General features: G+C 58.0%; 1 protein-coding gene across 1 annotated transcript; it reads left to right on the forward strand.

The window, feature by feature from the left end:
- Positions 1 to 625: 625 nt before the first annotated feature.
- SYT12 (synaptotagmin 12) lies at positions 626 to 20,027 on the forward strand. Its single transcript, XM_037053345.1, has 8 exons — positions 626 to 855; positions 6,591 to 6,650; positions 10,920 to 11,113; positions 12,691 to 13,083; positions 15,863 to 16,078; positions 16,711 to 16,831; positions 17,740 to 17,873; positions 19,259 to 20,027. The coding sequence occupies exons 2-8, from the start codon at positions 6,617 to 6,619 to the stop codon at positions 19,430 to 19,432; spliced, it is 1,266 nt and encodes a 421-aa protein (XP_036909240.1). The 5' UTR covers positions 626 to 855; positions 6,591 to 6,616; the 3' UTR covers positions 19,433 to 20,027.
- Positions 20,028 to 21,618: the final 1,591 nt, after the last annotated feature.

A 21,618-nucleotide genomic window follows, 5' to 3' on the forward strand; every position in this document is an offset into this window, starting at 1 on the left:
GTTCAAGTCTTGATTCTGACCTTTGGCTCTGTGACCTTGGGAAGGTCATTTCACCTACAAGCCTGTTCCCTCGTGTAAAAAATGGAGTGACCACGACCCCACTAGGTCGCTGAGCGGATTCAGTGAGACGCTGTTGGCCTACAGTAACAGCCCAATCATGGTGGTAGAGGGTAATTAACGATCCGTTCAGGGAGGGGGACACCTCCTGCTGCTCCGCCCGCTTTCTCAGCGGTTCCTGGGAGGTGCGCAGCATCAGGCTGTCTCACCGAAAAAGAAGCCGAGGCCCAAAGAGGGACCAGGACAGGCCGGGTGCGGCGGGCTGTGGCTAGACCTCGGTCCTGCTCTCAGTCCAGTGCTCAGCCTGCCTCCCAGAGCCGCTGGTGAGCACATCCGCACCCTGGTCCCCCGACCTGGGATTGAGGGGCTGGCTCGGCCTGGAGAGACCCCCGGGCCTCCGAAGCGCGCTTGGAAATCTTCGGCTCAGACCCCAGAAGCGCAGCGAAGCTCCCGGAAGCGGAGAGAGCGCCTGGGGTTGTCACTTTAAATTAAAGAGGGAGCGGGCGGGCGGGCGGGCGAGCGAGCGCAGGGGAGCGCGCGGCGGGCTCCTGGGAGCGTGCCCGGACTGCGGCGCAGCTCCCCTACGCCACTCCGGCCCGGCCGAGCCCCCGGCCCGCGTCCCTCTCCCGCGCCGAGAGACACTGCAGGGGTGGCGTTGCGGGCGGCCGCCGGCCTGAGTGCTGGTGCGTGCGCGCTGCGGGAGGCCAGCCGGGGACCCCGAGCGAGCGGGAGCCAGCGTCCACGCCGGAGCAGGAGCCGGAGCGGACGCCAGAGCGGCGGCTCCTCTGTGGAGCCCGGGTGAGTACGCACCCGGCCGCCTTCCGCGCACGGCGCGCGAACGCACGCAGGGCCCCCTCCCCGCGCCACGGACCCCTGGGCTCAGTGCACTCCACGCGTCGGTACACCCGCGCCGTGCTTGCACACGCAAGCCCGGCACAGAGCACGCCGGGCGCCCTTCCCCGGTCCGGCCACTCCGCGCACTGCGCATCGCATCGCATCGCGTCCCGCACGCCCGCCCCGCGTGTGCACACGCACGGCTCCCCTGTCCATTTACACGCCTCCCTGGCGCCCGCGATGCACGCATGCCCCTCACATTCAGAGCACTCCGACTGTCCCCCCACCGCCCCTGCCCCGCTTCACACAGCTCCTCAGTCAGCTTCCCACACTCCTCTCCGCGTATGCCCTAGGGGTTCCCGCGGCAGGGGCGCGCGTCCTCAGGAAATGCCCCAGTCCTGAGAGCCAGGTCGCGTCCTCGCCAGGAGCCCCGGGAGCCCGGGAAAGGATCCTCAGCCGCCCAATATCGCCGGCCTGGGCGTCCCTCGGGACCTGCGACGCCGCTGCTCTTTGGGAGAGGGAACTTGCCCGTCTCAGAGCCTCCCTCGGGCTGTACCTTTGGGCTGAAGATGGGTGGGAATGGAGCAGAACATGACAACCTGAAGCCAGTCCTGTGGGTGGAGGAGCCCTGAGCCAGCGAACCTGAAGATCTCCTTGCCAGGGGCTGCAGAGGCACTGAAGACAGACCCTCTCTGGTCACTGAGGCCATCCCCTCCCCAAAGTGCCTGGGAAACCTGCACCCTGGAACGTCAGTCCCTTCCCCCAGCCAGGGCACCACAGGTTTGGAAAGAGAGCATCTGTTGTGCTTCCTATTAGAAATGGGGAAACTGAGGCCCACGCCATGTTGAGATCCACCTCACGTAACTCAGCCAGTCTGGAGAAGGGTCAAGGCAAGGACCCAAGCCCCCACCTCCCCCAAGCAGCTTGGGAGAGTGGGCCTCCCAGCCGGGGCTTCAGGCTTGGACTCTGCTTCTTGTCAGCTCTGATAACTGGGCAGGTCATCTCCTGCACCTCGGCTTTCTTACCCATACGGTGGGCAAAGTAGCAGCCCCCTCAGAGGGCGGTGGGGAGGACCTGCTGAAATAACACTTGGCAAGTCCTGGCGGTGCCCAATAAATGCCAGCCAGTCTGTACTGCGGTTTCTGTGGGCTTTGCCAGGATGGGTAGTAGGATGCGGTTATCTCAGAAAGTGGGAGCACCTGAAAAGCATTTCAAACCTCAAGATCCTGAAGAGTATTGCAGCCTGGGAGGTCAAGGGCTGCCCTGTGCCCACCCCAGTCTTTCCCATTACCTGCTGGCTTCAGGGTGAGGCGGGGAGAGCAAACACCTGGTTGGCCAGAGATGTGATTGGAGACATGATGAGCAAGCCGATGGGGTGGGAGGAGCAGAGACTTGGGGCCCCAAGCCCCTGCAGAGGCACAAAATTCCTGGAAAGCCATTTCTCTGACCAGCCCAGGAGGGGCCCTGACTGTGGTCAGATTCTGCAAGGCCAGTGGATGTTCTCCCCACCCATCTCCGCCCCTGAGAAGCCTCCTCGGGAGGTGGTGTGGTGGCCAAGCAAGCACCCAGGCTCAGACCCATCACACCTTGGCGCCACCCCCAGCGTTGCTACTCACCTGCCGTGTGAGCAGGGGTCCCAGCTTCCTGGCCTTTCACATGCGGATCCATTTCTCTGTCCCATCATCAGGTTATATTGTGGGCCTGCTGTGGGCCAGGTGTGGTGCTCAGCATTTAGCATCTGTCATGCCTCATTCCTACAGCATTAGATGGGTATTGCCAGCTAGGTATGATGAAACCTGGATTTGAAACTGGTGCTGTTTTGCTTTTAGTGAGCATGCTCCATGCAGGCTAGGGTTTGGCCCTTTGGGGCCAGACTGAATACACTGGGTGGGGGAGGGTGCTGGGAAGGAGACCTGGGCCTGAGGGCCTCAGATGCAGGTTTGGGACAGCTCTGGCCCTCTCCTCACCCCTGTTGAGCCCCACCCCCTGTGTGTCAGAAGCTGGGGGAGGGTCTGGTCACAGGCCACCCTGGCCTCGGATGTGCCTTGTCAGCATCCCGCTCTGAGCCAAGGCCGCAGCCCCTCTGCCTGGCAGAGCTCCAGGCTGCCTACAGGAGCCTGCTGGGGTTGTCGCAGTCGCTGAAACGGACTCTGGGGGTCTCGGGGACCGTGAGTAGTACCATTTAGAAGGGCGCTTGAGACAGAGCCAGATCTGGCTGGCTCTGGCTCTATTCTCTGCTTACTGGTTGCGTGACCGTGGGCTAGCAAATTAACTGCCCTTCTCTGAGCCTCACTTCCCTCCTCTGTGGAGTGGGGACAATAATAGGATGTGCCCCATAGGGGTCTTGGGGAGGGTCAAGTCCTTGGCACAGGGGCTGTGACCTGGCACCTCACCCACAGCAGGCAGGGCTGCCAGGCTCAGCGCCATCGCCGCAGACCATGTGGTTTTGGGCAACTCACTCATCCTTTCTGAACCTCCCCTAGCTCATCTGAAGGCCTGCTTACCAGGCTCACAGACGGAGATGCTTCCAGGGGCCATAAAGTTCTAGCAGTGAATGGAGGGGTACGAGGTGCAGGCCACAGAGCAAGTGCCCCGTCTGAAGGGGCGGAGCCTACTCAGCTCCAGCTAAGGTTGTTTCAGGCACTAGGGCAGATGCAGCACCCCTGTCCGCACATCTTCCCACTTTCAAAGGGAAGCTGGAAATTCATCCTTTTTTTTTAAGAAATCAATTTTAGCTCTGGCTGGTGTAGCTCAGTGGATTGAGCGAGGGCCTGCGAACCACACAATCACGGTTCGATTCCCCGTCAGGGCACATGCCTGGGTTACAGGCCAGTTCCCAGCAGGGGACCCAGGAGAAGCAACCATACATTGACATTTCTCTCTCCCTCTCTCCTTCCCTTCCCCTCTCAAAATAAATAAGTACTTTAAAAACGAAATCAATTTTAATGGAAAATTTACCAATTTTTAAATATTGGCAACTCACTCTAATTTAAGACAAATAAAACAGATCTACAGAGCAGTTGTGCCGCCCACACGATTCTGCAGCTCCAGTGAGGGGCAAGGGGGCCTTTTGCACAAACTGCTAGGCTGAGACCACTGCAGCTAATGTTTACGAAGCCCGACCGTATTTACTTCCCATTCCGCCCTCCTGGCCCCCTGATAGGGCAGTCAGGAGCCCCCTTTCACAGAGGGACAACCGAGGCTCAGAGCTAGTGAGGGGCAGGTCTCTCCTCCCTCCTCTCAGGCAGATGTGTCTTCAGAGAGCACCACTGTGAGAACTTCTGACCCGGGAGTGCCCACAGCCATTCACATCTTCCCTGAAGTCACAGGTCCCAGGCAGAGGGAGTAGGGGGTGATAAAGGGAGGGAGAAGAATGGTGGGCAATGTGGGAGTCTGGGGTCTGAGCTGGATCAGCCTTGGAGGGGTGGGGACTCCTGGACAGCCAGAGGTCCGATCAGCAGATCCTGTCTCTGGGCATGTGTACAGGCCACAGGAGCATCCCCAGCCCACGCTGCTGGCATGGGCCGTGCCAGCGCGGCCCCACTCACAAAGTCGACTTGTGCCAGGTGAGCGGGAGAGAGAGCTGCTGGCATTATCGGATGCCCAGCAGGGCAGAGGCAAGCTGGGACCCGAGTACTCACGGTAACACGTGTGTTTCGGTCTGTCCAAATTTCCTCCTGCCAGGAAGTAAGGCCACCTGGCACACACAGCTTTATTTGTCCTGCACCTTCTCAGGAAACGTTTGACATCATGTGCTCGCCTGCAAGTTGGGTGCAGGGCAGGAGTATGGAGCCAGACAGCCTGTGTTGAGCAGTTTCTTAGCTGTTGGGGCGGATGACCTTACCATCATGCCTCAGGACTGTCCTCTGCAAACCAGAGACAATAATAGTACCCACCTGTGGGGTTGCCAGAGGACTAAAGGAGGAAATATACATGCCTAGTGCTTAGGGCTGGGCTTGGGTGGGTAAGGAGGCAGGGTTAGCTCTCATCATCATGATCTCCAGCCCAGGTCCCAGGAATGAGCTTCCACTTTGAGATCGTGCTTCCCTCCCATCACCATGACAACCAGCATCTCAGGGAGTGGGGGCATCAGCAGTGGGGCCAGGGGCAAGGAGCAGGCTGTGTACCTGGCAGGGCTTCTCCCAGGGCCCTGCTCTGCCCTGTCCCCCAAGGCCTCCTGCCCGGGCACTGGGTAGCCCTGTCTGGAGCAAGCCACCTCAGCTGCTTGGCTCCGAAGCCACAGGCTGCTGACAACCCCAGGATCCTGGAAGCTGCCCAGGAAAATGTTCACTCTCTGGACCCCAGTCCCAAAGGGAGCCCACAGAATGCTTCACGGAGTTACAAACAAGCTAGGCATGGCCGAGCCTTTTTTTAACTTACACGGTGCCTGAATAGTGTCTACATTTTTTGTGAATTGGTACAATATTAAAAAATCCAGAAACTGCACATAAACTATCCAGGCTTTTCTTGAAGGGGCCAGAAGGACGAGCGGTGCCAGGTCGGCATTCTCGGGGGCACAAAAGCACTGCCCTTCAGCTGGCAGGCCGCCCCCCACCCCGTCTCCCCCCGCCCCCATGTCCGCCCTGCCCCCCCACGCCCATGTGCCTTTATCACTCCTCACCTGTCTCTGACTACCTCTCCGAGCTTTGTGGGGACACACAGTTTGGGGGGAGGGTATCCTGTCCTTCCATGTCCCTTGAACTGAGACTCATCCAGCTCATCCCCGCCTCCCCTTCTCACCCCTGCCCCCGCGTAGAATATGTCTGTCAGCCAAGTTTACTTCTTAGCAACAACAATCATAAAACTTCAGGCAGTCCCAGGGTTCAGGGAATGGCTCGTAGGAGCTTCCAGCCCTGGGAGGGTGGAGAGCGGGGTGCAGAGTGAAAGGGGAGAGAATACAAGATGGCAAAGGTGCGGCCTTTGCTTTTCAAATGTAAACAACAGCTTTTGGAGTGCAGCCACGCGTCCCTTAATGACGGGAAATTCCTCGTGAGGCAGTTTCCTCCTCGGCATCTGAACAGGACAAGCCTTGACTGTCTGGCCCACCGCACACCTAGTTCATGTGGTCTGGCCTGTTGCTCCTGGACCATGAACCTGTACTTCATGTCACTGGGCTGAACACAGTAGCCAGTTATAACGCACTGTACCGTGACGTCATGACAGCCATGAAGTCACTAGGTGATGGGAATTTTCAGCTCCATTGTAAACTTTTGGGACCACTGTCATACAAACGGACTGTGGCCCTGCCTAGTGAGCCCCCCAGGGGCCTGCCCTGAAAAGTAACCAAGAGTCAGCTCTGGTCAGCCCAGTGTTGGTGGGACCAAAGCGAGGGAGGGGTGCCCGAGTGCACAAATACAGATACAGGGTGCCCGGCAACGTTCACATTTCAAATAAGCAACGAATCCATTTTTAGTGTAAGTGTACTCCAACATTTGGACCTATTTATACTAAAAGTGCATCTGGAATTCAAATGTCACTGGGCATCCTGAGTGAAATCTGGCAACCCCCAGGTGAAGTCTTTGAGGGCGTAAAGAAGCTTTAGACGCCATTCTTTAAAATCTCCACTTCGAAAACCATGCCCTTTGGCGCAGCCGGGCATGAGTTCTGGAGGATGGGCACCTGGGCGCCAGGAGCCGAGGCGCAGGGCTGGGGCTGGGGGCCCTCGGAAGCCCGCCCTCTAACTCGCTATCCCCTTCTAGTTGCAGCCGCCGCCGCAGCGGGCACCATGGCCGTGGACGTGGCAGAACGCCGCCTGAGCGGTGAGTCTCAGCACCAAGCATGCCAGCCCGCAGGGCCCTCCCAGCAGACCTGGGGTGCGAGTATCAGTGGGACACCAGTCCTGGGTCTGCTTTGCCAGCAGGGACGGTCAGTGACTTGCCCAAGGTCACACAGCCTGGGGGACATGGGGGCTGGGACCAGTTCGAAATCTCTTCATCTCTCTGCTCCTGTTGCTTCTTCTGCGGAAGTGACTCCCTCTGTTTGACTGGAGGGGATCCCCCAGGAGGCCTGTGTCCCGCTGCTCCCTAAGAATGAGCCTGTGACATGGAATCCACTCACCAGGGCCATTTCTGGGGCCTCACAAGTAGCCAACTGAGAGGAAACCCTGGAAGGTTGGTATTAGGTCCACAGGATATGAAAGTCAGAGAGAGCACAGACCAGGGATGGCCAATACCTGGGACGCAGCTCCTGCCTGCCTTGTGTGCCCTGGCCGGTGCCAAGCTGGTGAATGGCACCACATGACATCAGACACACACCTCACAATCTTTTCTCCTTATGTTTCTGTCCCTATTTACAGATGGAAAAAGGGAGGCTCAGTGAAGGAAAGGGACAGTGAGTACAGGTTCGGGACGTGAACCCAGGTCTCCTGGCTGTTGGTCTGGCTCGCGCCTTAGCACAGCCCCCACCCAGCCCAGGGCTGGGCAGAGGGGTGCCCCAGGGACCACCCTTCCCAACCCCCAGCCAGGGATTCTCGCCTGCAGCCTCCCAAGTCTAGGCCTAAGCCATGGCGTGGCCTTGAGCAAGTGCTGAAACCTTTCTAGGCCTCAATTTACCTATCTGTAAAACGGGGTGGTGAGGCCTGCCTCGGGGACTGCTGGGAAGACTCAGTGAGCTAGCCTATGCGAAGCACCCAGCACAGCAAAGCGCAGCTTCCCCAACTCCAGGCCTTTGCTCCCGCTGTCCCTTTTGCCGAGCGCATCCCTGCCTCTGCCCGGCTAAGTCCTCGGCCCTGCTGGGAGGTGACAAGCACAGATCTGGAGCAAGATTGGCAGTGAGTGTCTGCTTCGTCCTTCAGCTTCCTCATCTGTAAAAGAAGGATAATAATAGGTCCTTCCTCCCACGGTCGTTCTGAGAACTCAGTGGGTTCATACACGTGAAGTGCTTGGAACAGAACCTGGCAAATAGTAAAGAGAAGGAACCTGTTGTAGCTCCCACTCCGCCTCTTCCCCCTCATCCCTGGCCTCAGCCTGGACCTCACTTCCCTGGAGGATTCTTCCCGTACTGTCCTAAGGTTGGTAGTCTAGAAACGAATAAGTAAATGAGTATCAATGGTCGGCATTTCATGTCACCTTCCCAAGGTTTTTCCTTTCACGCCCTCGGCCCTACGCCCCTTTTTTTGTCCACCGGGGCTCTGGCTTGAGACCCTCACTTCCCTGGGACCCTCGCTCTCAGAGGAGTCTAGCTCCGCTGTGCGGCCTCGTTGCGCCTGCTGCCACCTGGGCCGGCCCACTTGCTGGACACCCAAGCCCTGCCAAGCAGGTCTCCGCAGATGCCCCTCACTCTCACCCCTCACTCTCCAGTGAAGCAGGTACGGTACCGGCCCCTCCCCCCTTCACCAGACTTTCCGGGCCGGCCTCACCAGGGCTGGCCCCAGGGCCTCTGGAATTCTTTGCTGTAGTTTAGACCACAGATTGCATTCCAGCCACCGGAGTCAGCAGTAAACAGGGGTGCGCCCAGTCCCTGCATCCTAATTTCTTGCCCTTCTCCCTCCTCCCTGGTCCTCCCAGCCCTTGTCCATTGGCCGTGTGATTTTTGCATCAAACCGTGTGGTTGTACCATGTCAGGAACTGACTGTTTTCTCTAAACATTGCCTGAAATGTTTCTCTGCTCTGCCACGGTGACATCCTAATGACCTCAACAGTCATTCTCAAAGGCTCGTGGCATTCCGTTCTCGGACAGCACTGGCCCCAGGTCAGACCTCCAGGCTGTTTCCAGATTTCTGTTGTTACAGGAGCCCAGCCTGGAGGGCTCAGAGCAGACAGAAAACTCATTGGGATTTTTCCCTCAGAATAACTTCGCCAGGTGGAATCATGGGATGGGGGTGTTTTGTGGTCATCTCCTTTTTCTGGATGAGGAGGCTGAACCCAGGAGGCTTGGTGGGCTGAACTCCCCCGCCCCCCGTGGCCTTGAGCCCATAGACAGATAGATGTGTTCATCCCCTCTCCTAGCCTCAATGCCCCCTAGAAAGTGGAGGGGGGCACCTCACAGGGTTCCGACAGCTGGATAAGGGCTGGGAGTGCATTAGTATTGATCCGGCTGAAGCTGGCAGGGCCCGGACCAGCCAGAGCAGAGCTGGGCTCAGGGCAGGCGGAGGCCTCCCGCTGCCAGAGGGTCCGGGGCTGCTGTGCGGTTCCTCCAGATGTGGCGGCTTCAGGGAGCAGAGTCGAGGCACCCTCCCGCCCCAGTGCCCCGCTCCTGCTCTCCCGCTGGGCACTCTGAGTGCTCTAGGCTTTGTACACTGCCTCTCCTTCTGTCCCTAAACCTCCAGTCCCTGGTGCCTTGGCTGGGCACACTTCTTGCTCCCCCTCCATATCTCAGCTTAGGTGTCCCTCCAGGAAGGGATGTCCTCCAGCTCCAGGAAGCCCTCCTGGGCTCTTACCATTACTCCATTTTGTCTCTTTGCCCCACCCCCACCCCCTCGACTGTGAGCTGGGCCCAGGGCCAACTGCCTCCACAAGGTGCTCACACACAGTAGGTGCTCAGTGGATGTGCCGTGATAAAATCCACCCCTGAAACGCCCTCTCCACCTGTCTTCACTCTGCTACCAGGGAACTGCGCCGCGTACAGACCCGGTGGGGCAGTGGTTAGCTCTGCTTGCTCTGGAGTCTGGCTGTCAGAGTTGGAATCCCAGTCCCACCCCTCCCCGGCACTGTGACCTTGGATCGCTATTCGATTCCCAGTCAGGGCACATGCCTGGGTTGCAGGCCAGTTCCCAGCAGGGGACGCACGAGAGGCAACCATACATTGATGTTTCTCTCCTTCTCTCCTTCCCTTCCCCTTTAAAGATAAATAAATAAAATCTTAAAAAAGCAAAACAAAAAACTACTCTTAAAAAAAAAGAATGGTTAAGAGAACTGTATTTGCTAGCAGTGTGACCTGAAAATGAATCCCATGACCTCAATGGCTGCTTGTGGGGACCACAAAGTCAGGCTTCCTTTGAACGTGTGTGGTGGCACTTGGCCGTGGACTAGGTGAGGACTCACCCAGCAGGGCTAAGGAGCCAGTTAATGGCTGTGTTTGGGGTCAGTAAGACTCAGGTAAGGAAGGTTATTTACTTATCCGTGGGCAAACGGCATTTGAGCATCTGAATTCCCCCCAAGCCCTATACAGCCTGCAGCCATCTCTCACTGGCTGAGATTTTTTGGGGGGCGGGGGGAGGGGATGGTAACACCTTGATTGAGATAAAATTCATGTACTCACTTAAAGTGTGTAATTCATGGGCATTAGTATTGTACAGCCATCGGCACAATCAGTTTTTGTAGTATATTCATCATCCCCAGAATAAACCCCATATTCTACATTTCTCCCCACTCACCACCTCCCCAGCCACCGACAGTCACCAATCTACTTTCTGTCTGCGTAGATTTGCCTCTTTTGGACATATCAACAGAATCGTGCAACATGCGGTCTTTTGTGTCCGGCTTCCTTCGCTTAGCGAGATGCTTTCAAGGCTTATCCATGTTGTAGTCTGTATCAGCACTTCATTCCTTCTTATTGCTGAATAATATCCCGTTGTATGGGTATGCCGCATTTTATTTATCCATTCAGCAATTGAAGGACACTGGGTTGCTCTAGACGAGGTTTGAGGGGGAAAATGGGATCCTTTTTTTGTCCCCCAAGTCCCCTTCCCCCAGACCCCAAAAGGCTACTTTGACTATCTGGCAGCAAAAGGTCCTCTGAAGGGTGAGGCCCAAGAACTCAAAGAGGCAAGAACAACCCTATTTGTTTAAAGCCTAATGAATATTTAACCATCGCTCACAGCTCTTCATCTGTTCTCATCAAGTGCCAATCATGGGAGAAATGTCTGTTTTTGTGGGAAAGAAAATAAAGCAGAAATCACAGGGAGTGTTTTCTCGCGCAACCCTGGACCCCCAGTGCCTAGCACCCAGCCTACTAAATAGAAGGCACTCGGTAAACGTTCATTCAATGAGTAAGTCAGTCAGTGCCAAAGCACCTGCTCTGTGGGTGGGGGGGCCGCACCCACTGAAGGGCCCAGGGCCCTCTGATGAGAGGCTGCTTTTGCCTTGCAGTCATCAAGAGCCCCCCTGACTGGGAGGTGGGCGTCTACGCTGCGGGGGCCCTGGCGCTGCTGGGAATCGCAGCTGTGAGCCTGTGGAAGCTCTGGACCTCGGGGAGCTTCCCCAGCCCCTCCCCCTTCCCCAACTACGACTACAGGTACCTTCAGCAGAAATATGGTGAGAGCTACGCAGAGGCCAAGCAGAAGGTGAGGCTCCGAGCTCATGGGTGCACACGGGAGGTGGGGGCCCCTTGCCCCTGCCGTCCACTCACAGGGTGAACCTCTATTCCCTCCCCACCTTGCTCCCTCCAGATTGTTTTCCCCCAGTGAACCAGGGCCCTGGTCCTCCTTCCTGTCTCCAACCCAGCCCAGTGCGCACTGGTCGAATGAGTCCGTGAGCACTTGAATGAGAGAATGAATGAATGGTGTCCATGTTGAAGACCATCCTGTAAAAAATATGGGAAAATGTAAATAAGAAGAAAAGCTTCTCTAAACATGCTTCCACCCGGAGGCAAGCAATAGTTAACCATTTTTTACCTATGAACATTTTGATTTACTGCTTTCCATGCATGGTTTTCACACAACGGGTTTCATTTCTGCCTGGAGTTTTATACCTCACTCTTTCCATCTCACTTACAGCCAGAGCATTTTCCTATGTTGGTGAACACCCATTGTCAATATCACTTGAATAGCGGAGACTCCTTTTTATGTATCTGCCGTGATTTCCTAAATGCCATTACAAATGATGCCCTAAGAGTTTCACAGGTGGCACTTTGTCTTCCTCGGGATTCTGCACTTTGAATCGATTCCCAGAGGCAGAATTGCCGCCCGGGAGCACAAACATTTCTAGGGCTCTCAGTAGCTACTGCCCAGCGTTTCATCATTTGACTCTCGGCAGGGAACCTTTCTAACCTGGCGCGGAGTCCCAGAGTGCACAGCCAGAATCTGCTACCAGATGCGGGGCCCACATGATCTGGGGTTTTTGGAGGGGACTGTCTCTCACTCTGTGGGGGGGACTGTACATCGGTACCGCTTTTCCAAAGAGCATTTTGGTGACTAGCATTTTGGTGTCCAACGCTGTCAAAAGGGCTGTGCTCTCTAAGTCAGGATTTTAAGAAAGCTACTCAAGGCTGCATTATTTCTATCTGGGGCGGGGAGAAAGGAGCAACATAAATGTTCAATAGTCGGGGAATTATAAACTGAATGATAGTTTTCCACTCAATGGGAAATTGGGGAGGCAATTAAAAACGATGGTAAAGAAGACTGTGCAGTGACCCAGGAGATGTGGGTGGTGTGGAGGCTTCTGTTTGCTCAGATCTTAAGGTCAGTTTAGACCAAAGAAAAATGAACTGTGAGGGGGAGTGTTACCCAAGATGAAAGTTTTCCCATGTTGCAGGCATGTTTGGAAATCTCCTTTGAGGCTGCTTGATCATCTGTTGGGTAGTTCTACGCCAGTATTCTTACCCATTCCCCTTATGCTGGACACCTACGTTGCTGCCTGCCTTTCCTTTTTATAAACATCACTGTCATGAACATCTCTAGGTATGGAATTCAGTCCATATAAATAACCATTTTGAGAAAATGTTCTCTTACATCCTGGTTAGAGAGAGAAAACTGAGTGACATGAAATAACATTGAACAAGGATGTTCTGAACTAAGACATGCCTCATTTTTGCGAAAGGGGAACCTGGAGGTGCCTTGAATGAGCAGGGATTACTGTCTCTCTCTGCTATCTCTACACCATTGCCCTTGAGATGCTCCCATGTCCCCTTTTCTCACCTCAGAGGGTGCCTGCCTGGAATGGACAGCGGGCCAGCACTCGGGGACCACCCAGTCGCAAAGGCAGCCTCAGCATGGAGGACACCTTTGAGAGTATCAGCGAGCTGGGGCCCCTGGAGCTGATGGGCCGTGAGCTGGACCTGGCCCCCTACGGGACCCTCCGGAAGTCCCAGTCGGCCGATTCCCTCAACTCCATCTCCTCCGTGAGCAACACCTTTGGACAGGACTTCACGCTGGGCCAGGTGGAGGTGGGCATGGACTACGACGCCGCCTCCCACACCCTCCGCGTGGCCGTGCTGCAGGGGAAGGACCTCCTGGAGCGGGAGGAAGCCAGCTTCCAGTCCTGCTTCATGCGTGTCAGCCTGCTGCCAGACGAGCAGATCGTGGGCATTTCCCGGGTAAGTGGGGGCTGCGGGGCGGGTCAGAGGTGTGCTCTGGCTCTCAGGAGTCTCCCCAGCCGGGAAGGTCAGCGGCGCCAGGCAGGATCTGAGGAGAGCGCTGGGGAGCGGGTCTGGGTGCCGGTCCCAGAGCCCCAGGTGCTGCTGCTAGACAGAGAACAGAACTGGAGTTGGGGGCCTCCACCTGCGGGCGTCCACGCTGCACGATTCTTAGCTTTCCTGCCACACGAATCCAGTGTGTGGTAACTGTCCATTTCCACACTTGTCCCCTGTGTCAGCTTGGGGCCCTGGCAGGGAAGGGATGACACGTTCACGCTGACTAACTTGGGGACAGCTTAATAACAGGACTGCTGACAATGATGTGAGTGATGTGTAGGGCACCACAAGGAGGGCGTGGCACCCTGGTCCGAAAGGATGAGGGGCAGGGGAGGCTACCAGACCCAAGATGAGGGGGTGTGGAGAGACGGCCACCTCGGTAGACACTGTGCCCTTTGAACAAGGGGCGCAGTCAGCCCACAGTGGTACCCCACAAGGTCTGGGGGCAATAAGTGCCCGGGCCTCCCTCCGACCTCTGGTGTTCCTCCAGTGACCCTCCCTGGCTGACCCTCCTGGAAGCCAGAGGCCAAGAGAGCCTGTTGGTGTAGCTCACGGAGGTCGGCTCCCAGGGCGGAAAGCAGGGTGGGGGTGAACCAGGAGGGGCAAGGAGAAGGACCCAGCCCTCCCCCGCTCCAGGGCCCCTCCACCATACCAGAGGGAGCAAAGCCTACACGAGACGCATCCCGCGCCCAGCTCTGGCAGCCGGCAGCTCCAGACTGGATGGACGGGTCCGATGCCATGGCCCGGTGTCCTCTGAGGTGGTTGGGGCCAACACACCATGGCTTCTGACCAGAGCAGGAGGAGCCTGAGGACCTGCAGGACCGAGTGCCTTCTGACACCTCAGAGACCCACCTGTGTCTGGTCCCCTTTACCTTGCCAAAAACGGGCTGTTCCTCAGTGGTAGAGACTGTCATTCCTCTCCTGCCCCACCCTACCCTCCTCATTCTAGAAGGGTCTAGAACTGACTGCCGGCCACGTGCATGTGGGGCCCAAGATGGGGTGGCCAGTTTCTGAGAGGCAGTTCAATGAGGGATTAGGAGCAGGACCCTGGAGACGGACTACCCGGGTTCAAATCCCGGTTCCCTATTTTCTAGCGGTGTGACCTTGGATATATCACTTAAGTTCTTTGTGATTCAGTTCCCCCCTGTCAAATGGGCATCGTAATTCTTGAAGAGGGGACGTGTTAATAAGTTCAAACTCCTTAGCCCAGTCTTTGGCAAGCACTCAGCCGATCGTGTACCAGGTCTGCAAAGTGTCCCCGCTGAGCCCAATCCCTGCTGCCTATGGCAGGGCTGCCTGGAGGACCCTGAGTGGTTCTGGACACATCCCTGGAAGGGGGACAGTGGCAGACAGCAGCCACCACAGCCTGCTTGTACTGAACACCCGGTTCTCAGGGCCCAGCACATCCATGATTCTCTCATTACCCTAAGGGGGTGGACTGAGAGCACCTTACAGGTGAGGAAACAGGCTCAGAAAAGTGCGCTGCCCAAGACAACCCCAGCAAGTGAGCAGTAGGCCTGGGACTTGGTCCCGGGATCCCCACCCCTCCACCCACATGCTCACAAAGCCCAACGCACAGAGCATGGGTGGTCGGGGAGCGTGGGCCCCTGTGGGCAGGGGGGCCAAGAGGCTGGCTTGGCAGAAGGAAGGAGAGGGTGGACTGAAGATCATGGAGAGCCTGAATGCCAAGGTCAGGACAGAGAGGTGGGCTTTCTCCCAGTTTAGACAAAAGAAAAATGGACTGTGAGGGGGAGCGTTACCCAAGATGAAAGTTTTGGGTAACCCAAAGTTTTGGGTAACTTTTAGGTAACTCCTCCTCGGGAAGGAGCCCCCGATTCTCCAGGCAGGCGACAGGGTGGGGAACAGAGCTCCCAGGCAGCAGTGCAAGAGGACCCTGCCCAGATCCCAGGCAGTCACTGAAGAGTGTGGCTCAGGGAACCCAGAGGTGCTGGATTTCTTCCCAAGAAGGCAGGCTTCTTACATCACAGCCCAGCCGATTCCAGCGAGTGGGTAGCTGCCCCCAGGCTGGGCAGCACCCCCAGCTTCAGGCGAGGTGCCAGGAATGAGAGCTCCTCTCTTTAAATGTCGCCAGGCAGTGACTAAGGCGGCCCCCCGTCCGCTAGCGCACCTCCCCAGGGGCCTGCCCACGGCTTTTTGGGAGGAGGCCAGTGGCACCCACCAGGCAGGACTGGGCTTGGAAACGGAGTCCGCACAGCCGTCCCTACTCATTCCATCTGTCTGTCCATCCCACAGTGTTCAGACAGTCCTGGGCCAGGCTCTGTGGGGGCTGGGACATCAACGGCTCGCGACCTCGCAGACAATTATCCATACCCACTGCACGCCTGGCCCAGGCCTGGACTTGAACGTGTGCAAGAAAGACAGAGACCAGCTCAACTAGTGCATTGTGAGGGTCCTTGGAGCTGGGGCCACTGAGGATGGGACTTAGTTGGGGTTGGATTATGGAAGCTTTGAATGCCAGGCCACTGGACTGGCCATTGGTGAGGGGAGAACAGAGGGGCTTTTAAATAATCAGGGCTGAGCCATCAAAAGAAGGGTTGGCATTGGGTCATGGGGACAGCAGAGCCAGGACTCTGGCCCAAGTCCCAGACTCTCCATCCGGGGCTCTCCCTGCCACCCCCGCCCCCAGCTTTGAAGCACCCCCTACGGCCCTTTCTTCCTGCAGATCCAGAGGAGTGCCTACTCTATCTTCTTCGACGAGAAGTTCTCCATCCCCCTGGACCCCGCAGCCCTAGAGGAGAAGAGCCTGCGGTTTTCTGTTTTCGGCATTGACGAGGACGAGCGGAATGTCAGCACGGGGGTGGTGGAGCTGAAGCTTTCTGTACTTGACCTTCCACTGCAGCCCTTCAGTGGCTGGCTCTACTTACAGGACCAGAACAAGGTAAGCCCGCCCACCTGTCCACCCTTGAAGAGTATCACACACACACACACATACACACACTTCAGAGGAGGGACTCCACTGTCCTCCGCAGCAACCTGAGCACCGACACCTTTAGGAAATTAGAGAGAGACCAGAGCCGCACTCAGGGAGACTCAGTTTTCTGTGTGCGGATGAAAGACACCATGACCACTGTCTACTGATCGTCCCTCTGAGCTCCTCTAGAGCTTCTGTGAGGGGAGCTTCTGGCCCCAAAGGGAGTGGACTCAGAGGGAGGCCCAGCCAACGTTTACCTTTATACATGTGGGAGTGTTACTGCCATTTAAGCAAATGGTCTACTAACTCCAGGCCACTTGGACCTCTAGGTACTGGTACCACGGAGTGCTTTCCTTGGCTTAGAACAAGGCGATGTAACTACACTTGGATGCTACGTTTGACAGGCAGCCTCTGGCCCTCCTTTCGAGGCAGGACCCACACTGGGGGAGGACGGGCTGGTGCATGCTTCCCGGAGTGGGGATGGGGGCCCCTTTCTCAACCCCACCAGCCCGGAGCCCTGGTGTGAGGGGCCTCGAGAACAGCAACTTCTGGACCTGTGAGGGGATAGGAGCCCTCTGAGCCACCCGCCTGTCCCCCAGGCCGCCGACGCTGTAGGGGAGATCCTGCTCTCCCTCAGCTACCTCCCCACGGCCGAGCGCCTCACCGTGGTCGTGGTGAAGGCCAAGAATCTGATCTGGACCAACGACAAGAGCACTGCGGGTAAGGTCCGGCTGGCTGCCTGGCTCCTCCTCCACGGGGCCGGCGAGGGCTGTGGCCCAAGTGCAAAGCCCGGGGCACTTGGACACATCAGTAGGGGCCGGGGTCCCCACCCCCAGCTCTGGCTGAGCTCAGGAGACGTGGACAGTGGGAGGATTAATCGAGCTGGGGAACATGGGAACCAGAGAGGGAGGCAGGGAGCCCCTGCAGGGGAAGGTCTGGGGTTCTGGGAAGGACCCAAGGTGAACACCCACTTCCCAGAACTGGAATTCGCGGTGGAGGCTCCATTCCTAGAGACTGGACTGCATCCCAGATCCCAAACGGGGACCAGGGCCACCGGGATGGTGTGGGTACAAGGCAGGGCCCGATGCCCCAGGTCTGCAGGAGCCTCCAGCCGCCCCCCATAACTGGACACAGAGGATGGGGGGAGCCCAGTCCCCTGGAGCCTGGGGGGACCTGGGGTCCAGGCAGGCGCAGCAAGGACACCCAGTGGGCGGTAGGTGAAGAGCAGACAGAGACGTGCTATTTCAGAGCCGCACGTCATTGAGTCAAACCCTGCTGAGTGGGCGCCGGCTGACTCAGAGCTGACGTCTGCGTGCAGGCCATTTATAGAATGAAAAGGGGGGGGTCTTTCGAGTTCCCTGAGTGTCGTGTGAGGGGACCACATGCCTGGGCTGGGAGGCAGGTTGCGGGTGCCCAAGGCCCAGCTGTCCTCCTGACTTGCATGTGAGCCTCAGTTTTCTCATCCATGAAATAGGAAAGAAATAAAGGACCCATGGGGGGACTGCAGGAGATCAAGGCAATAGCGAAGGTTTGGAGGGGAGGGATCAGAGCCAGTGCACCTCCAGGTTGGGCAGGCCGTGCCAAGTGAGTATGGCAGTGGCCCTCACGTCCACCCCTCGCCCACCCAGACCCCTACGTCAAGGTGTACCTGCTGCAAGATGGGAGGAAGATGAGCAAAAAGAAGACAGCCGTGAAGAGGGACGACCCCAACCCAGTGTTCAATGAAGCCATGATCTTCTCGGTGCCAGCCATTGTGCTCCAGGTGAGGCGGACAGGGCGCAGGGGTGGGGGCCAGGCCAGGTCAGCCCCCAGCTCCAGGGCCACTTCATCCCCTGCAGACCTAGCTTTTCAGGGCTCCTACAGGGGCTGATGGTTTGCCTCAAGCCATATAGTCAAGAAGCATTTATTAAGCACCCACTAGATACCAGCCCCACGGAGGGTGCTGGGGACACAGGCACTGCTTCCACAGTGGGAACAGGCAGGAAGGTGCCCAGCAACCCTAGTCAACAGAGAGCACGCCAGACCTGGGCAGTCAGAGAGGCTTTCACAGCAGGGCTCCGATGCGCTGAACTCTAGGGGAAGCCAGTCCCAGGGGAGGAAGCGGCAGAGACCTGGAGATGAGCCCAGGCACCTCGATCCACCCTAAATCTTCCGAGGTTCTACCTGCAGAGGCCCTGCCAAGCTCCCCTCACCCCCATGGCCTTCAGGAGGTGGCCCCCTCCCAGCACAGCTATCACAGACCAAGGATGAGGGGAGTACTGAGGATAGGGCCTGGGCCCTACCAGTGGTCCTTCTTGCATGCCCCGAGGATGAGGAACTCACCACCTCCCCTCACTACCACCTTCCATCCTGGGGCGTTCCTGACAATGAGAAAGTCCTTCTGTGCTTTGAGCCAAAAGCTGCATCTCCGCCCTGGGGCTGTGCAGAGTCCCACTTAATCTCCCCGGCAGGATGCCCTGTCTCAACTTCAAGCCCAGATTCTGCCTCAGTCTGAATGTTCCTAATCCAGGCCGACATCCCAGCACCTCTGGTTGGTCCAAGGCATCACTCATGCCTTGCCCTGCCACCCTCCTGGGACAGGCTGCCCATCTGTCCCTTGCTGCTCCCTGGGATAATCATAGGGCCACTATGCCACAGCCTCCAAGAACCAGACACTTTTGGGGGCCAGGAGAAGGAGGGGGTTGGGAAGAGGACAGAGGTCAGGCCAGGCTCTGGTTTCAGCTTTACTACTTTGATCTCAAGCAAGTCCTTTCCCTTCCTCAGTGGCATCCAACCTACATTTTATTAGGAGAAACGGCAGACGTTATAATGCTCTGTGTACATTTTGTTTCCAGAACAGGCAGGAACTACTGTTACCACCGTTGCACAGATGGGGAAACTGGGGTGGGAAGAGCCCAAGTCACTGTCCAAGGTCATGGAGCAAGGAAGTGGTGAGGCTGGCATTTGAACCTGGGCCACCTGGTGCTGCCTCTGAGTAGGGAGGCAGCAAACAGAAGCCTGTGGGGTTAGGCAGATCAGAGGTGAGGACTGGAGGAGCCGCACCTGGCACCCATCTGGAGCCTGGCATTTATGAACTGGGGCCCAGAAGCCATGGAGGACCTCTGGCACTGCTCCTGGTCCCCAGCACCCATGTCAATTCTTCCCTAGGACCTGTCTCTCCGTGTGACAGTGGCTGAGAGCAGCCCCGATGGCCGTGGGGACAACGTGGGCCATGTCATCATCGGGCCATCAGCTAGTGGCATGGGCACCACACACTGGAACCAGATGTTGGCCACACTGCGCAGGCCTGTGTCCATGTGGCACCCTGTCCGACGAAACTAGTAGCTAGGACAAGGCCAGGGTGGGCACTGGAGCTGCCCGGAGCCTGGTTCAAGCTCAGGTGTGACACCCTTCTCCATTGTCCAACTGAAGCCATGAACGCCGGGGCCCCCAATGGGCTCCCCATGAGCCATCTTGGTCCCGCTACCTAGACTGCAGAGCAGGAGTGGGCCTGGCTGGCTGTCCAGGGACCCATGGTTTCTCCCACTGAGGAACGGCTGTAGATGGGCACTGGCTCATTGTTCTCCCATTTTGAGATCCCCAGTGGGCCTGCCCCTCAGCCTGGAGGGACCTTGGCCTCTCAGAGCTCCCCATACCCAACCCCAGCTGGGAGGCCAACGCCGAGCCGAGCCACTTGCTGGAATAGAGCAAGTCTTGGGAACTGGGCGCCGTGCTAGGCACCAGCAGGCGTGACATGAACAAGACACAGACCCACAGGACGCCAGGAAGGCAAGATCGCCTGTCCTGGTGATCTACTTGGTGCTGAATGGTGGCCCTGCCAGGCAGACTTGGGGAGGGCTCTGGGGGCTGGAGGCAGAGTGGGAGCTGTGGTTTGAGGGGTGGGGGATGCACTGAGAGCATTCTAGGCAGGCAGTCCTGCCCGAGCGTGTCCACAGTCCTCAGCCCACTGTGGTGGGCCTCTCCCTGGGCTGAGGAAGAAACAGAGACAGAGCAAGCAGAGGCCCACAGGCCATGTGGGACGCTGGCTCTGGAGTCTCTGAAATCCACTCGCTTGAACCATTGCCCTTGCCCAGGCCCAGAGGTCAGCAGGCCCAGCCCCAGGCCCTTGCGTTCAGTCCCACGTGCCTGGGCACTGGCTCCACCGTGGCTTTGTGGGGGTCCTTCCAGGCCAGGCTCTGTTGGGAAGCGATGAGAGCTGTCACAGCCTGTGGGGGACTGTGGGCGGTGGGGTGGCCAGGACACAGACTGCGGGGGTCTGTGGGAGAGGCCCCACGGGCCACAGGCCCCTGAGAGGACACAGTGAAGCAGGAGACCGTTGGGCTGGGCTTTGGAGGGAGGGGCAGCCTGCCTGGTGGCAGTGAGGTTCCGTCAAGGGGGTCAGAATGGAATATGAGTCTGGGGAGGAGGTGGCTGTGGAACACCGAGTGCTCTAGGATCCCAGAGCAGACCCTGAGGTGAGGCAGCAAGAGTGAGGGGTCGGGAGGGGCAGAGCTCCCAGGGATCCCTGAAAGAGCAAGAGGGAAGCCACGTGCAGAGAGCAAGCTGTGGCTCCAGGAGAGCCCACCGTCAGTCTGGTGGCTTGGGGGGGCTCCGAGTGTGAACAGTTCTCTGGGGGGCCCTGCCCTGAAGCAAAGAAACTTGGCTGTTACCCCAACGTGCATCATCTTTGGCCACCGTCCCACCCTTGGCTGGAGGAAGGGTCCCTGGCTGAGGCAGCTCCCATTCACCAAGAGCAGCCCCCCAAAAGCAGGCAGCTATGCACCCTGCACAGCTGAGGGGTGGGTGTCCATGCTGGTTCAAAGGGATGGGGGGCAGGCACTATCTACCCTATTGGCCGCCCACAGGAGGTCACGTGGGATCTTGGGCTGGCTGCTTCTGGCCCTGGTGAGCCGTGGAGACCCAGGCCCACCCCTTATCCCCAGTGATGTGGCAGGAGGGGTGGCTGGAACAGGGTGGGAGGCCCCGGGGCAGCACTGGGACTAGAAGCAGGACTGTGGCTCTCCCCACCTGATGCAGCCGTGGCCTGGCCCACCAGGAGGTCTGCACGGCCCAGGGACACACAGCTGGAGGAGCTCTGCAGCCTGGGAGACCCCAGACCCTTCCTACCCCAGGGGCTCTGCAGTGCCAGCCCTGACCCCCACCTCTTCCCCTCCCCACCCCCCCACCCCCACTCCTTCCCTCTAACTGCATGAAATGTTGACTGTGCACTGGGACGGGAGTGGTGGGGACTGGATATGCTGAGTGGAATGATTCTAGCACCAAAATAAAACCGGGGCAGGAAGGAGGGGGCTTCCGCAAGCCCTGCTCAGCCTGAATCGCCTTCGGCTCTTCTTTAGGGACCAGGGACCCAGGCCTCTGCCCAGGTCACTGTGAGCGCCCCTCCCCTGCTGCTGGGTGCCCAGGGGTGGGGAGGCCCCAGTCTGCTTGGGGAGACCATGACCAGGACCAGTGCCACCAGGCTGCTTGGGGAGCTCGTGAAGGGGCCCTGAGCCAGGCCCGTGGGCAGG

The sequence above is a fragment of the Sturnira hondurensis genome, unplaced genomic scaffold (assembly GCF_014824575.4).
Source record: "Sturnira hondurensis isolate 20B ecotype Veracruz unplaced genomic scaffold, ASM1482457v3 Scaffold0007797, whole genome shotgun sequence".
Lineage (NCBI taxonomy): Eukaryota > Metazoa > Chordata > Mammalia > Chiroptera > Phyllostomidae > Sturnira > Sturnira hondurensis.

Coding starts and splice junctions, on each gene's coding strand:
- SYT12 (XM_037053345.1), top strand. CDS start 6,617: ATGGCCGTGGACGTGGCAGAACGCCGCCTGAGCG. Junction 11,114..12,690: donor ACGCAGAGGCCAAGCAGAAG/GTGAGGCTCCGA, acceptor TTCTCACCTCAG/AGGGTGCCTGCCTGGAATGG. Junction 13,084..15,862: donor AGATCGTGGGCATTTCCCGG/GTAAGTGGGGGC, acceptor TTCTTCCTGCAG/ATCCAGAGGAGTGCCTACTC.